This window comes from Triturus cristatus, chromosome 4_1, assembly GCF_964204655.1.
Source record: "Triturus cristatus chromosome 4_1, aTriCri1.1, whole genome shotgun sequence".
Lineage (NCBI taxonomy): Eukaryota > Metazoa > Chordata > Amphibia > Caudata > Salamandridae > Triturus > Triturus cristatus.
In genome coordinates, this window is record NC_140585.1 from 352,308,361 (window position 1) to 352,324,936 (window position 16,576).

The 16,576-nt window shown below is 48.4% G+C and overlaps 1 protein-coding gene across 3 annotated transcripts in view; it reads right to left on the bottom strand.

Moving 5' to 3' along the window:
- Positions 1–16,576, bottom strand: part of OVCH1 (ovochymase 1) — a 1,142,331-nt gene that overhangs the window by 787,714 nt on the left and 338,041 nt on the right. For all 3 annotated transcript variants that reach the window (XM_085652349.1, XM_085652348.1, XM_085652347.1), the window contains exon 8: positions 15,393–15,600. In XM_085652349.1, coding sequence (XP_085508475.1) covers positions 15,393–15,600 — 208 coding nt within the window. The remainder of the gene's footprint in view (positions 1–15,392; positions 15,601–16,576) is intronic.

Sequence of the window (16,576 nt, forward strand, 5' to 3'; positions counted from 1 at the left end):
GTTTACAGCAGAGGGATTTTAGCGTGCCTTGGAAGTAACGTTTACGTTGCTGGCACCGAAGCACCACAGCCTTGGACATAACCGTTACGTCTAAGGCACTGAACAGGTTAAAACTCAAAAAGTCCTCTGTCAAGACCCAAGACCAACTACCCTGGAGCCCCAACTCCAGCTTGCTTTATAAGACCAGTGTGCTCTGCGAGAAAGAGCACTGGAGAGAGCAAGGTCCAGTGGGTAGCAATGGCGAGGACTCCCTTTGCGGGGTGTGCAGAAATGCCTGCTGCACCTGGTAGGTCATTGCCTGTGTGCAGAACTAAGTCATTGACCTTTGTATCCTCGAGTTGTGAGCCTGTGTTAACTTCGCTCTATCCGCAACCCTCCCACCTTTCCAGAGGGAGCCATGGATTGCTCAACGCTATTCCTGGGAGTCAAGTGCTGAAGGGGTACTCGGCACAAAATCCATAGTAGGATGGGCCCTGGGACTTTAGAAGTAAAAGGCCTCCACTCCCCCCCCTCTCCCCCTCAGTTGAGACAAATACCCCTACCAGTGGTCCTCCGAATGGGGTTCTGCCAAAATGTTGGACATAGGAGGGCAGAAGGTAATAAAGTAGGCAGTTTGCATATTCTATGGTGAAGAAAGTCATACCTGTAGGGTACCAATTAGATTCTGCAGAATTTAGCATTTCTATTTTTTTCTCACTTGCGAGTTTTGATTACTACATTGATGGAGTTCAATATATTAGTTACTGATTAATTTTGTTGCGTCTTCGTTTTAGTTCTTCAGTGAAAAGCAATAATGGTATGTGTTTAAGGCCTGCATTGTTGTGTAATATTATGTTCCTCTGTAGTCCTAGTTATATGGCAGTGTTCTAGAATTCCGAGCCTTGTATGGAGTGTTCAGTTCTTGAAGACATAGCCAAAATCTAGAACCTGAACTAGGAGCAAAGGTGGAATGCTGTTTTAGATCTAATATACCACTGAACTATTCTCCAAGACTATGCATCTTCATTTGAACCAATATGAAGTCTAATCATTTTTGTTGAAACAGTTAAAAGTAATTGTTTGCTGTTTTCCTACTATTGAGAAGAACAAACACAAGCAACTATAAAGTTACCAGTCAACCTTTGTGAACGCCTTTCTACTGCGCTATGTTTATAGTAATTTTTGATCCGTTTGAGCTAGAAACATTGTTAAAATCTGCAGATTGATTATGCTGCAAATGCGACAAATCCATAAATATGCAAAAACTGCTGCCATACAATTGCATATTTACAGAGGCCCTGTTTATAGTGCACAAAAGCAGCATAAGAACCATTTAAAGTGCCACATAAAAAACCTGTTTGAAATAAAGGAGAATTTGCAAGCCCTGCTATTGGTCTCAGGAACAGTGCTGCTGGCTGTTAGTTTAGGAAAGCCAAAATTAAGAAAACACCACAGCACGTTCATTCCTCTCAAGATGCTGCTGAATGGTCATGGAGAACAAAAAACCAGATCCGGTATTAAATCTGTGCAGTGAGATTTAACCTCAATGCACACATCTTAAAATACAAGTCAAAAACTGAACAGATAATCAACTTCATACAACTCAACTTGGTTAGGACACGTCAGGGGGCCTGATGCAGAACGTAGGAAAGGTGATTATTTGGGGTGGATAACTCTCCACTTCAGGGAAAAATCACAACCTTGGTCATAATGAACCCTCAAAGTCATTAAATGGACCTGAGCTCAACCTCCGATTAGCTGTGGAAAGGGCAGACAGACGTAATCTGGGCAATTTGTAAAGTATTTAAGCAGTACAAAACCAGTAATGAAGTTGAAATGCAAAACAATAACAAATTTAAACACAATTAGAATAGAGTACCATTTATTAAACAAAATGACACCAAACAACAAAAATCTAATAAGGGGTACATGAGATGATTTTTTCAAGTTTTATGTAGAACAAGAGCCAAGTAACAAAAAGTGCCAATGATAGTCAATAGTTGTGGTAGACCAGGACCTAGGTGCAACTTGAGGCTGACCGCCATGGATGGATACACCAATCGGGTTAATTCTGGTCAAATAATTTACCTTCTGACTAAAATTTATAGTTTGTCGAATGGGATACTCCATCACAAATGTATCGGCAATTCTGTCCCCTGTATTACAAGTGTATTATATCCTATACCACTTGTAAAGAATGGGCGGGGTATCCATCCTGTTAGTGACAGAATATTCCATCTGTCAAACTATAAATCAGGCCTTTAGTCCTTTATGTACCAATCAACCAAAGAAGCACACGGCTACGCTCCCCCCGTTTTGCGCATCCGGGGAGGCAAGCAGAAACTCACAAGGTGGTAGGCAGAGGCCAAACGCAGGCTCCCTTACAGGTCCAGTTGTAGGAAAAGCCAAATGTAGCTTGTGTCCCTGTAGCTTCTTTGAACTGGCTGCAAGAGGGAGCAGGTCCAGTGCTTCAAATCTCTTCAGGTCGCAGACAGCAGTTTTGGTCCTCTTATGATCCTCCTCAGGTCCCGGAGATTTGTCAAGTGAGTGCCTAGAGATGCCACATTTATGCCTGCACAAACTAGTGGGGGAGAATAACTTCAAGGAACATCCTAAACACTGGGTTTAAAGTTCTTGGGTCTTGGGGGGGAGGGTAGTGCTAGAGAACCCACTGCAAGATGGCTGCATTTTAGTGCAGCTCGGCCGGCTCTATAATCCATCAAATAATAGTGTTATGGGCAGGCATCTGAGCTCCTAATACACGGATCCGGGGGCACAAGCAGATAGGAAGCATGAATGGAGAGCGAGTGTGGCTCTGCGAGCGGCTAATACTAGTGTATTGCGGGAGACCGCAAGGCAACCACACTCAGCGAGTCAAGATGGTGGCCTGATTGTAGCCAAAATGAATGATTGTGCAGAAGACTGTTCAGAGAGCGGCGTGTCGGCCCCCCAGTGCAGAAGTAAATGAGTCCAACGCGGTGCCAGTGGGACAGTGCGAGATGGGGAGGGCTGGTGTGAGATGGCGGCCGGAAGTGGCAGCAGCATTTATTATGGTACTGTGGTGCCGTGAAACCGGTGTGGCCTCAGTACGGAAGCGCTGAAAGATCAGAGGAGGTAAGCGGCCTCTGCAATCGCAAGCGCCGCGTCACAAGTGGAGGTGTGCAAGTAGCGCCCCCCATTTCCCCTGGCATCCTGGAGAATCAAAGGCGCGATTGGAAGGCCCCAGGGGCGCACCATGGTGATTAACCCAGGAAGGGCATGGCGTGCCGCTGTGGCAGCGTAAAACACTCCCGCCTGGTTCGGTTCAGATCGGCTGGGCAACGACAATGTGCAGCGGCTAGGCACTCCACATATGCAGCAAGACTGGGCCAAGAGCGGTTGCAGGAAGGTTCTATATAGTACCCAACACAAAGACCGGCAGAGCAAGGGGGAATAGGCCAGAGTGGGAGCCACGCGGTTGCGTCGTGCCCGGAAGGTGAGACCGGTGAGTCAACCTGAGCCTATTGAGCAGTAGGGGTCAACACTGGTGGAACTGTCATTGCGGCTTGGGTGAAAGCATTAACCACCCCACAGGTGGAGCGTGCTGGACGGGTTGAGCGGGAGGCCCACGGCTGAATAACCAAATTACTGAAAGAAGCGGTGACCTAGCTCAAATCTAGGTACACCAGGAAGGCCATGGTTTGCGCTGAGAGCTCCAGACCCCAATATTACAGACTGTCACACCCCCACCTGATCTTCCAGCAGTAACATAGCTGCGGGCATATACAAAAAATGGGCAAGATAGACAAGCAACAGTAATGGCTCAACTTTGAATCACGCCGTTCGGCGAGGCCAGCGAATGCGTACTCCCACACGGAATTAGAGGCCAGGCAGTCGGCGACGCTGCTACTAGAAGCCTCACTGCTGTCAATGCAGCAAAGCCTTCCAGCTATCGATGGGAAAATAGACACATTGACTCTGCGTATGGATAGCATGGCCACCAAGTTACACAGGCAGACGGTGCAACTGATCACAGTGGAACAACGGCTTTCCTCAGTGAAGGATGAATCCCATGAAACAGCAGGCAAATGTAGGGGGATGGAGAAAATACTAGAGGTAATCAAAGTGAAAAATGAAGACTTGGAGGCGCCCTCCGGGCGCAACAACGTGTCTATGACTATGTTGAAGCAATGTTGAAAGCCATTTTCAGAGCAGAACTTCCCTCAAGTACTTACAGTAGAGAGGGTGAATAGATCTCTGGCCACCAGACCACCACCAGGAGTCCCCACAGGCCAATTATTGCCTGGATACGGAGTTATCGGGATCGCGATTTAATCGTACATCTGGCGAGAGAAAAGCAGAATATCACATACCAAGGGATTGAGGTGGCATTTTCCCAGACTTCACAATGACGGTTCAGGCTGCCTGTAAGGAATTTGTTATGGTAAAAAAGAAACTTCGTACGGCAAACATCCCCGATGCAATGCTATATCCTGGACGCCTCTGAATCACCTATGAGGGCACACCAAGGTTCTTTAGAACTCTGGGTGCAGCCATGGAATTCCTGAACAAAATACAACGTGGCAGATCAGGATCACCATGCTCAGTGTCCTCAACGCACTTCGAGTAAAAATAGGCGCTGCTGTCCAGAGCAGACTAGTTTGGACCACTCACTGGTAAATACTGTTGGTAAGATGTGGTGGGTTTCCTGCCAGGCCGGTGAGAGCCTTGCTCTGTGTCTGGGGCTTGGCCTGCCTCTGGTGAGGCCTGACTGGTGCGGTAAGGAATGAAGTAGCCTAGACTGAATATGCAAAATGAGTATAGACTTAGTTGGACCGACTGATGCGTATCAAAATTAAGGAGGAGGGTGGGTCTCTGCTGTAAAGAGAAATCATCTGCAGACTCAAAAAGTATGTGTAAGTAATGGTCTGGTTACATCAATATAGTATGTTGATTGTTGCCCACTACATTCAGGCTGGCCACCCCTGGGAAGCAGTTGTGTTACTGGGCATTTAGTGGCCCCCATAAGGGTGCACCCCTACTGTAAGGTAAAATGGAGCTCAAAGAGGGGAGAGTTTGCAACTCTTCAACGTTTGTTATTGTTCATTGTCTTAATGATATGGGAATGTCTTTGGCATGATTGGTATGCTAAAGTGGGAGGGGTCGGGGGGGTTTGCTGTTCTTTATCACGTATGGTACATCACAAGCATGATCGCAGATATGCACCGCACACAGGGGGATGGAATACCAAGGTCAGAAATGAATGCATTAGTATTGGAATGTAAGGGTGTTCAACAGCCCCAAAAAGATTTGTCACGTATTTGCTTATCTTGACAGACATGTACAAATGGTGTGATTTCAAGAAATTCACTTTGCAAAATTGGGTGACATGCGAGTGGGCACAAAATGGGCGATGGTTAGAGTGGCGCGTCCTCATACTCTTCATTCTCCTCGGGGGTTTTCACAATGGTGAAAAAGGGTGTACCCTCCACACACTACGTCGGATGAAATAGGCCATTTCACGTTAGTACAGGGAATTCTGCAGGGCAATCTCATCACTATTGTCAGCACTTATGGGCCCAACAGACTACCCCGAATTTTATCGTCAAGTGGAGAATAAGCTATATGCTCTACAGCCTGAAATAACTATGGGGTGGAGACCTAAACACTTACCTGGATCCTACCATTGACTGTAATGCAACAACAGACTGGCAGGGGAAAAGATCCGCACAAGTGATACTGGAAATTATGGATGTACATATGCTGATTGACGCCCGGCGGGCGAGACACCCCCTGGCCAGGGAGGGTACCCTTGTCTCATCAGTACATAAAACTTGGTCCAGGTTAGATTATTGGTTGATTTTGGGGGAGGCAGCCACATGGGTGGAAAACATAGCGCATTTACAAAGAACTCTATTCGATCATTTGCCCGTGGTACTAGAAATGGCGATCCCCACAAATATCATGCAAACATTTCAATGGCGTCTGCAGGCCACATCACTCTTGGACCCAGTCTTTAAAGATGGAGTTTGGGCAGCTATTGTACAGTACTTCCTGGAGAATCAGGGAACTGTAGAAAGTGCGGGCACACTCCTGGAGGCGTTTAAAGTAATACGGGGCACCGTTATAGGCGTGCAGGCAGGGGTGCTGAAGGCTTTGCGGGCTAGGTTGCAAAGGATTGAAGAGACTCTGGGGGGTCTAGAAAGGAATTATGAGGAATCCCAAAGCACTAACACCCTGGCAGAAATTTGAAACTTGATCACGGAATATAATGAGACTGTTGATCAAGAAATAAAGCACATGTCTAGACACTGTGTAGCCAGATCGTATGGGGAAGGCGGGAGACCTGGCTGCTGCCTGGCCTCCAAGATAAGGGCACCACGGACACAAACATATCACTGAATTGGAGCACCCAGATGGAAAAATGTTATAGCTCACCTGAAATACTTTCTCAGTTAGTGGAACACAATACAAGACTGCATTGCCCCGCCGAGACAGTTGCGAGGGACGAGACTGTAGCTTACTTGGATGAGCTTGCGCTCGCTTGGTTGCCCCCTGGGCAAAGTGAATATTTGGTGCAGCCAATTACCGCAGATGAGATAAAGGCAGCCATTCAATCGCTGCCTAATGGCAAAGCAGCTGGAAGAGATGGGCTGCCTAGTGAATTCTACAAGACATTTGCTGATCTGTTAGCACCACACCTGAATGATATGTATGCAGAAGCATTTAATATGAAGACACTCCCCCAACACTATAAGAGGCTCTGATGATAACTTTGCTGAAGCCTGGTAAGCACCCGGCGAAATTTAAGTCATAGTCCGCTTTCGAATATAGACATGAAAATACTTGCAAAAATCATAGAGACCAGACTGCGACCTCTTCTGCCCGCGCTAGTACTACTGGATCAATCTGGATTCGTTCCAGAGCGATCCACCACACATAATCTGAGAACAATGTTCTCCATATTGCATCAGCTGGACCCTGACATTGAGGCAGCAGCAGTGCTGCTGGATGCAGCTAAAGCTTTTGATTCTATCCAATGGAACTTTGATGTGCTACATCAGATGGGCATGCCACAAGCGTTCACACAGTGGATACGTTTATTGTTCACTGACCCAGTGGCTAGAATGCGGATAAACAATCACTCCTCACTCATACAGATATGTAGGTGAACGAGATCGGGATGCCAATTATCCCCCGATGTTATTTGTGCATGCACTAGAGCCTTTGGGGTGTAGAGTGTGGCAGGATGCTGCGCTGAGGTTTAGACGGCAGCTACTGGATTTATCATACGCGGATGACATGGTGTTGTATGTCTGTAATCCACAGTACAGTAATTATGAAAAGCTTTCTGGGCTTGGTATAATTGGGAAAAATCCTATGTTTCCCCTAGCAGGCTGCACAGCACAGTGCGATCTGGACTTCCCGCTGGAGTGGTGCATAGAGCCGGTGAATTATTTAGGGGTGTGGATACATAAAGACCCTGAAATTGAGCTAAAAAAAAATTACGGCCAAACCTTATTGGCTACGGAGGACCAGGTAGATAGGTGGATCAAACTCCCCTTTACACTTGCAGACAGGGTGGCAGTTAAAAAGATAGTAATACTCCCAAGAGCTCTATATTTGTTCATTAATGTCCCCCTACACTTGACTAAGCATTTGTTGCCGCTCTGCGCACCATTCTACTTAAACTGGTTTGGGCGGGAAAGCAGCCCCGCTGTTGCTGGGAGGTGCTCATGAGGCTGTACGCACAAGGGGGATTTGGGGCCTCTACCTATATTACCTGTGTGCGCAAGCACACTTTGCTCACTACTGGTTCTTCCCGCCACCCTTTCTTCCCCATATAGCGGTGGAAGCGGATGGTGTACACCCCTTGCCAGTTACAACTCTCTTTCCAAAACCACACCAATTAGGGCCCAGAGGCAAAATCAACACAGCCGGCAGCACGTTTAGGGCCTGGCAGGAGCTTGCGACATGGGCCGAGAAGACACCTTTTGCCCCTGCATTGCCCTTGCCATATTACCCTGGCAATCAGCCAAAACCAGCTATAAAAAAGCCCTCCATGCCTTACATTTATCCATAAAAAAAGCCAAAAAAATCTTTGCGACCTCCATCCAGCAGGCGGAACAATCAAGTAAAGAAGTTTTTAAGATTGTTAAATCTTTCTTCAAGCCCAGAGCCATCGAGACGGATATTATCCCATCCGCAAGACTCTGTGAAACCATCTCAGATTTCTTTGACACCAAAATATTAAAAGTGTACGATACTTTTACGAACCCCGAGCCGACATCTATGGATGAGCTGGGAGTTTGAGCCACCCGCTTCCTCCTTAAATCAATTTCAGCCCATCACCCTCTCTGAGGCATTGAAAGAAATAAAAAAATGCAAATCTGGGGCACCTGATGATCCATGCCCACCTAAACTGTGGAAATTAATGTCTAACGCAATCGCAGTTCCCCTCTTACACATATGGAACACGTCCATTACAACAGGCATGTTCCCGGATTGCTGGAAACAGGCCACTCTTCTCCCGCTGAAAAAAAAAATCCCAAGGTGCGCCGGATGATCTGAGCAATCTCCGACCCATCTCCCTTTTAGCAGCCCCTGGCAAAATGCTCGAAAAACTGATCCAACGGCAGCTTAACAGCTTTATTGAAGAAAGCGGTGCCCTACATGAAACTCAGTCTGGCTTTAGGGCCGGCTTTAGCACCGAGACGGCCCTCATTGAGGTTGCCGAGTCAATCAGGTGGTCCTTAGATTCAGGGGCATCAGCTATGCTGGTGCTCCTGGATCTATCCGCTGCTTTTGATACGGTAGATCATAGCAGACTGCTGATTCGACTTAAGGACATCGGCCTTGGAGACAAAGCTCTTAACTGGCTACACTCCTACCTCACAGATCGGTCCCAGAAAGTGGCTCTGGGCCCCTTCTCTTCTGAACCTAAAGGCCTCTGGTGTGGTGTCCCACAGGGGTCGGCACTCAGCCCTCTGCTGTTCAATGTCTATCTGGCCCCGCTTTTCACCTTGATTGTTAACTGGGGGGTCAAGGCAATATCATACGCGGATGACACTCAATTGGTCTTCCCCTATACAGACATGTCAGAGGCAGCTTTTAGTAAAATCAGGGGCTGTCTTCGAGACGTGGCTAAATGGATGAACACTAATAAACTCAAAATGAATGCGAGCAAAACAGAGGTGTTATTCTTTGGAAATCTCAAACACCCCCCTCCGGACTTGTGGTGGCCAACGGAAATGGGCCCTGCACCATCTCCCGGAACCCATGCAAAAAATCTAGGAGTAAGATGGGTTGAGAATTTGTCCTTCTTGCCGCATATTCAACAGCTTACCGCTGGCTGCCTGCACAAACTCAGAAATATGCGAAAATTTTTGCCCCTGCTACCAGTCGAGGGTCGAAAAACGGTTGTTCACGCAACAATCACATCTCGACTTAACTATTCTAATGGCCTCTTTCTTGGTCTGCCCAAATATGCGGTGCAACGCTTACAGATCTTGCAGAATGCGGCTGCGAGATTGATAAAACGTGTCCCTTTCAGGCAGCATATCTCTCCGCATCTGCAAGCGCTGCACTGGTTGCCAGTGGCAAGCAGAATTAAGTTCAAGGTGCTTACCTTGGCTTTCAGAGCACTAAAAGGCACGTGTCCCAACTATCTAAAACTTCGACTTCCCCGTTACCACCAAAAACGAGAGCTGCGCTCAACCTCCTTGCTCAAACCAACTACTCCGCGCGTGAGGTAAGCTAGACTTGGAGGCAGGTCCTTCTCTGCCGGCACGGCTAAACTATGGAATACCTTGCCCCCTGCCATCCAATCTGCCACTACAGAAGCTAGCTTTAGGAAGCTCCTAAAAACTTGGCTCTTTATGCAATAATCTTGATCTTCCCCCTGACTACTCGCTCTTGGCTGTAGGACTCGCTAGCGCCGGGACACCTCACCTGAGGTAGCTGTTCGCGCTCTACAAGCATCTGTATTATTATTATTATTATTATTATTATTATCCATGGCACAGGGACCGAAGGCACTAACTCTGCTGGCAGAGATGGGAATTGTTACTCTGGGTGACGCGAACCACAATGGCACCTACATTACACTAGAGGCTGTGTCTGCGCAGGATATCAATACCCCTCAGTATATATTTACATACCATAGACTAAAAGAAGCTCTACAAACAGTGAACCCGCAACACCCAACTGCGCCACAGACACTAAAACAGTTACAAATCAGGCTCGCCAGCTCATCCCGAAGGTGACTGATTACCCTACTATATAACGCAATGCAAGTGGAGATTGCCCCACAACATAATAAGAGTATGGAGAGATGGAATGCAGTACTGGACATATCAATCAATCAATCATGGAATTTATATCGCGCACTACTCACCCGGAAGGGTCTCAAGGCGCCTGGGGGAGGGGGTCTGCTACTGCTCGAACAGCCAGGTCTTGAGCTGTTTCCTGAAGGCGAGGTGGTCCTGGGTCAGCCGCAGGAGGACGGGCAGGGAGTTCCATGTCTTAGCCGCCAGGTAGGAGAAGGATCTTCCTCCGGCGGTGGCTCTCTGGATGCGAGGGACAACGGCGAGGGCGAGGTTCGTGGATCGTAGCTGGCGGGTGGGCGTGTAGAAGGTCAGGCGGTTGTTGAGGTACCTTGGGCCCAGGTCGTGGAGGGATGTGTGTGCGAGGGTGAGGAGTCTGAACGTGATCCTCTTGTTGACAGGGAGCCAGTGTAGGTCTCTCAGGTGGCTCGAGATGTGGCTGCGTCGGGGGACGTCCAGGATGAGTCGGGCGGAGGCGTTCTGGATGCGCTGAAGTCTTTTCTGAAGCTTGGCTGTTGTACCGGCGTAGAGGGTGTTTCCGTAGTCTAGTCTGCTGGTGACGAGGGCCTGGGTGACCGTCTTCCTGGTCTCGGTCGGGATCCAACGGAAGATCTTGCGGAGCATGCGGAGGTTGTGGAAGCAAGATGAGGAGACGGCGTTGACTTGTCTGGTCATCGATAGGGAGGAGTCCAGGATGACGCCCAAGTTGCTTGCGTGGTCCGTTGGCTTGGGTGCGGTGCCTAGGGCCAGGGGCCACCAGGAGTCGTCCCATGCGGAGGGCGACGGTCCCAGGATGAGGACTTCTGTCTTGTCCGTGTTCAATTTCAGGCGGCTGGTGTTCATCCATTCGGCGACGTCTTTCATCCCTTCGTGTAGGCTGGCTTTGGTGGTGTCGGGGTCTCTGGTGAGGGAGAGAATCAACTGGGTGTTATCGGCGTAGGAAAGGATGTTGAGGTTGTGTTGGCGTGTGATGGCAGCGAGGGGTTTCATGTAGATGTTGAAGAGAGTGGGGCTGAGCGACGATCCTTGCGGGACGCAGCAGAGGACTTCGGTGGCCTCAGAGCGGAACGGAGGGAGGTGTACTCTCTGTGTTCTGCCGGAGAGGTATGAGATGATCCATTCCAGAGCCTTCCCTTGGATGCCGGTGTCGTTGAGGCGTTGGACTAGGGTGCGGTGGCAGACAGTGTCAAATGCTGCGGAGAGGTCTAGGAGGATGAGTGCCGTTGTTTCACCGTTGTCGAGCAGGGCTCGGATGTCGTCGGTGGCTGCGATGAGGGCGGTCTCGGTGCTGTAGTTGGCTCTGAACCCGGACTGCGATGGGTCGAGGGATCCGTTAGTCTCGAGGAAGGTGGCCAGTTGCTTGTTGATGACCTTCTCGATGACTTTGGCAGGGAAGGGAAGGAGCGAGATGGGGCGGAAGTTCTTGAGGTCGGTCGGGTCTGCTGTTGGTTTCTTCAGCAGAGCGGTGAGCTCGGCGTGCGTCCAGCTCTCCGGGAAGGTGGCTGTGTCGAAGGAGGTGTTGATGTCTCAGAGGTGGGGTGCGATGGTAGCGGCGGCCTTGTTGAAGACATGGTGGGGGCACGGATCGGTCGGAGATCCGGAGTGGATGGTGTTCATCATGCGTGTCGTGTCTTCGGGGGTCACCTCGGTCCATGTCTGGAGGATGGCGGCGGGGTGCGTAGGTTCGACCGATGGGTGCGGGGGTGGGACGCCGAAGCTGTTGTGGATGTCGGCGATCTTGCGGTGGAAGTACGAGGCGAGGGAGTCGCAGAGGTCCTGCGAGGGGGGGATGTCGTTGTTGCCGGTGCTGGGGTTGGAGAACTCCTTGACGATGTTGAAGAGCTCCTTGCTGTCATGGGCGTTTTTGTCCAGTCGTTCCTTCAGAGCTTTCTTCTTGGTGGTGCGGATGAGCTGGTGATGTCTGCGGGTGGCGAGTTTGAGGGCGGTCATGTTGTCTGCGGTCTTTGAGGATCCAGGCCCTCGAGGGTGTGGCAGGCCTTCTTGGAGTCCTTGAGTTCGTTGGTGAACGAGGGGGCCTTTTTGCTTCTGGGCCTGGTGAGAGGGTTCTTCAGTGGGGCAAGGTCGTCGGCACAGGAGGTCAGCCACTGCGTGAGGTCGAGGGCTGATGTGTTAGGGTCCGTTGTCCTGACAGGTGGGTTCTGGCTGAGGGAGGTGGCGAGCTGGTCGACGGTGATCTTGCTCCAGTTTCTGTGGGGAACCTGCTTCGGGTGGTGGTGGACCGTGTTCTTTTTGAAGCTGAAGTGGATGCAGCTGTTGTCAGTCCAGTGAAGTCCGGTGGAGCGGCTGAAGGTGACATGCTTGCTGGATGAGAAGAGGGGGTCGAGCGTGTGGCCGGCGTAGTGGGTGGGCGTGTTGACCAGTTGCTTGAGTCCGAGGTTGGCGAGGTTGTCCAGCAAGGTGGTGGTGTTGCGGTCGTTGTTGTTCTCCAGGTGGAAGTTGAGGTCCCCAAGGAGGATGTAGTCGGCGGAGGGGAGGGCGTGAGGGCTGATTAAGTCTGTGATGTCTTCGCAGAACTGTGTGCGAGGTTCCGGGGGTCTGTAGATGAGGGTGCCTCTGAGGGTAGTCTTGGGGTCGGTGTGGATCTGGAAGTGCAGGTATTCGGCGGCGTTGAATGCGTCGATGGAGTCAGTTGAGATGCGAATGGTGCTTTTGTGAACGATGGCGATGCCCCCTCCGGTCTGGTTGGCGCAATCCTTCCTGATGATCTTGTAGCCGTCCGGGATGGCTATGGTGATGTCGGGGGCTGAGGAGGCGTTCATCCAGGTTTCCGTGAGGAAGGCGACGTCTGGAGATGCGGTGTCGAGGAGGTTCCAGAGTTCCACGGCGTGTCTGTGGACGGAGCGGGTGTTGATCAGGATGCACTTGAGGTGGTTGCTGTTGTCCGTCTTGGTGGGTGCGGGACAGGTTCGGAGGCAGAAGAAGTTGCAGGATCGGCAGACGAAGGGTCCATGGGTGCGTCGCGGGGATGCTCGGTAGCACCCGGGGGCTCGGGCGGTGTTGAGTGCGATGAGCGTGGCGGCATCGTAGGTCCTGCGGGGGGGTTGGCGGACGCGGGGGCCAGGGGTTCTGGCGCTGGGCGCGGTCCAGGCGCGGACGGGCTTACCTTCGGCGCTCAATCGGCGCTCCCGCTGCGCGGTCGCTGGGGGGGCGTCATAAGTAAGGAGCCGGGAGACTAGGAATATTGCTGAACCCTATCAGGGCGTCTGAAAGCAAACTGTAATTTGTGACTCATTCATTTACAATATATTCAACAGCTCTACTATACTCTGATACAGCTACATAAATGTGGGTTGAGAGAGTCGGGTGGTTGTTTAAGGTGTGGCACACCAGATGCTGGCTTAATAAATCTAGCATGGCACTGCGCACGGATGCAGGACTTTTGGGTATAGGTCACAAAAGAACTATCTGATATGGTGGTGGAAGAGGTAGCATGTACACCAGCCATGTGCCTGTTGGGGCTGGTTTTAGAATTGCAACCACAGTCAGAAATTGGTGGTAATTACGCTATTGTTTGCAAAGCAAAAAGTAGCTCAAAATTGGGACGGCAGAAGGGCACCACAATTTGATCACTGGTTAAGTGACATAGCATACTGTAAAGCTCAGCTAGTCTGTTACGCTGAGGAACTCCCGGTGGCGTCTAGGCATAAGCACATATGGGCACCTGTCACAGCCTATTTACTAATGAACCAACGAGTTGAACAGTCAGATACGAATCCGAATGTTTGATGTACTCATGCTATTCTAGCCCCTGTGGGACGACATTATGAATTTAAATTCCAATAGGGTTATATACAAAGACCCTGTAACAGTGACAAATATGTACTATGGATAATGTGATTGTATCTTTGAGATGTATTAATTAAAAAACGGAATAACTTAAAATAAAAAGGTTTTTAAAAAAATTCTTGGGCCAACCCTATCCACTTTGGGCATTTTCAAGATGGCAAACTTCTTCAGCCACACTAACATGGGGTCTGAGGCATGTAGATGTGTGTGAGGAGTGTTCAATGGTCATCATGTTGTTCTCTCACATCTACCACTAAATCCAGTTTGGGGACCAATGTACTCACAATATACCCAGAGACAGAAGTCTGGTAGAACAAACTTAGGCTATCACAGCAATTAGACACATACACAAGAAGTGTTTGCCATCCTGTTTCCCTTGCAAGCCCCCAAACGTCCAATTGTAATTGTAAAACCCAGAGAAAGAAGTCAGATGGAACAAAGCAAGAGCTTCAGCACCAGATAGTGAATACACAAGAATTATCTTGATATCTGTTTCTGTGCCTTTCAAGTGTGCCCCAAAGTGTTATACACAAACCCAGCAGACTTTTTAAGCAAGATCTGACACAAGCAGAATTTGACAGTAATGTAAAAAATTATACTCTAAGCGCTCCCACCATGTATAATCTGTCAGGTTCGGAGGAGTCACCTCTGCCCATTAAGGTCAGACTATTGTTTGCTTCTGGAAGCCGTGTCACAACTATTCAAATGGTAATTGCTGGCTAAAAGTGGGAGAGCAAATTTAGCCTCCAGGAATTTAAGTCAGGAAAAAGGTAGCCTTTTAACAGTTACGTTTGCTTGGATTGTATTAAAAATTTGAATTCACCATTGAATTTTTGATAACTATTAAAAAAAGCTGTACTCTGGTTTTCTAAATAGGACAGCTAGGCCTTTGAAGACTGAAAAACAATCCTTTTAGGTGCTAGTCACTGTAAGGACATGCTAATACATTTCTACATGTCGAACTTTTAAATACCATGCACCCTGACTTGTGGACTAAAAGCCTGCATAAAGGGTGGCTTAATATATAAAAAAGGGAAGTTGTGACCTGTGAAATGGGTTTATTTTGATAGAATAATTTGAAGAGTTTAAACTGCCACAGAAATTAGTTCTTTTTACTCTGCCCAAGATGTTCACAGCATTTCGAAATATGAGCATAACGCAAAACATTTATTTCTGGACATTTAACACCTCAAAAAGATGCAAAAATATATTATAAAGTGTACTTTTACAGGAAAAGCATGCTTCCTCCCAAATGTGTAGTTCCATTCATTTTGCCTTTTGTCAGTGGCCTGGGTGTTTTACCTGTGGTTGCTCCTCTGGCGATGCTGGTTCCCTTTGTCACAAAGGTCATCATTGATGATACTCTGGTAAAGATGCCGGGACTGCCCTCATTCACAGCAAGAGTCATATTATCCCACGCACGAGCACATCCAATGCCAAAAGATACTACACCAGCCAGGACCCAGCATCCACTGGGAAGCTTGCATGCCAAAGGTCCTCCAGAGTCCCCCTGAAAATACAGGATTCAGAAAGGTCATACTAAAGTTTAGAAACCAAAAACCGAGCTAATTTCTCAAATTCATTTAAGATTAGTGAAATCCTGAATTTCAGTTATACAGTTGGCCCAGAGGTACAAATGCATATACTCAATACTCCTATTTTCAATATAGTTTGAGGACTAAACGTTTGCACAATTCAAACAAGCAAAGCTTCATTAACAAATAAATAGGTTTATCCAAAACACACTTTGAATGCAAGAGAAAAACTGCAAAGGAAATCAAAATTCACATCCCTCAAACTCCAACCTTATTCAAAACAAATTTTTTATTCACTCAGTCCGGAGTAAACTAAACCTCTCCAGGGTAAGAAGATGAGTGCTCGGTCTTGTTACAGGCATGAGTTCAGGGCGCGCTCATTTCCTGAACCCCATGCTGGTGCGTGCTCTCGCTCTGCAGATGTTAGGCATGCTGCTGTTGCCAGGGGCATGCTGCTGTTGCCAGGGGCATGCTGCTATTCCTCATGACAACGCAACAAATAAATGGTTCAGTGGGGGAGAAAGAAAGGAATTTATACCAATAGGTAATCACAGACCAACATTTCTTTTTTTTAGACTCTTGGTCAAAGTACAAACAGATAAACATGTAAAGCGACTACGCAAAAAGAGGGTTAATCAATTAAAGGCATGAAAACGGATTGTTAACCATATATTATTACAATACTAGCATCCTGAGCGTAACCGCTCATGCATTGCAAATGGTAAACTATGCAAAGTTTTATAACAAAATACAAGAGGCTTATTACACATGTGTTGGAAGGTGGTGATTACTAAGCGCAGGTAGGTACCTGTAGCTAGTGACAACACCACAATCACAAATAAGGTCAAGTCTCAATAGATTAATCCCTGCTCAACCCTTAGTAGCTTGGCTCACGAGCAGGAAGGGTTTTTATTTTTTTATTTGCATTTGAAATGTATACAAGTCAAAAAC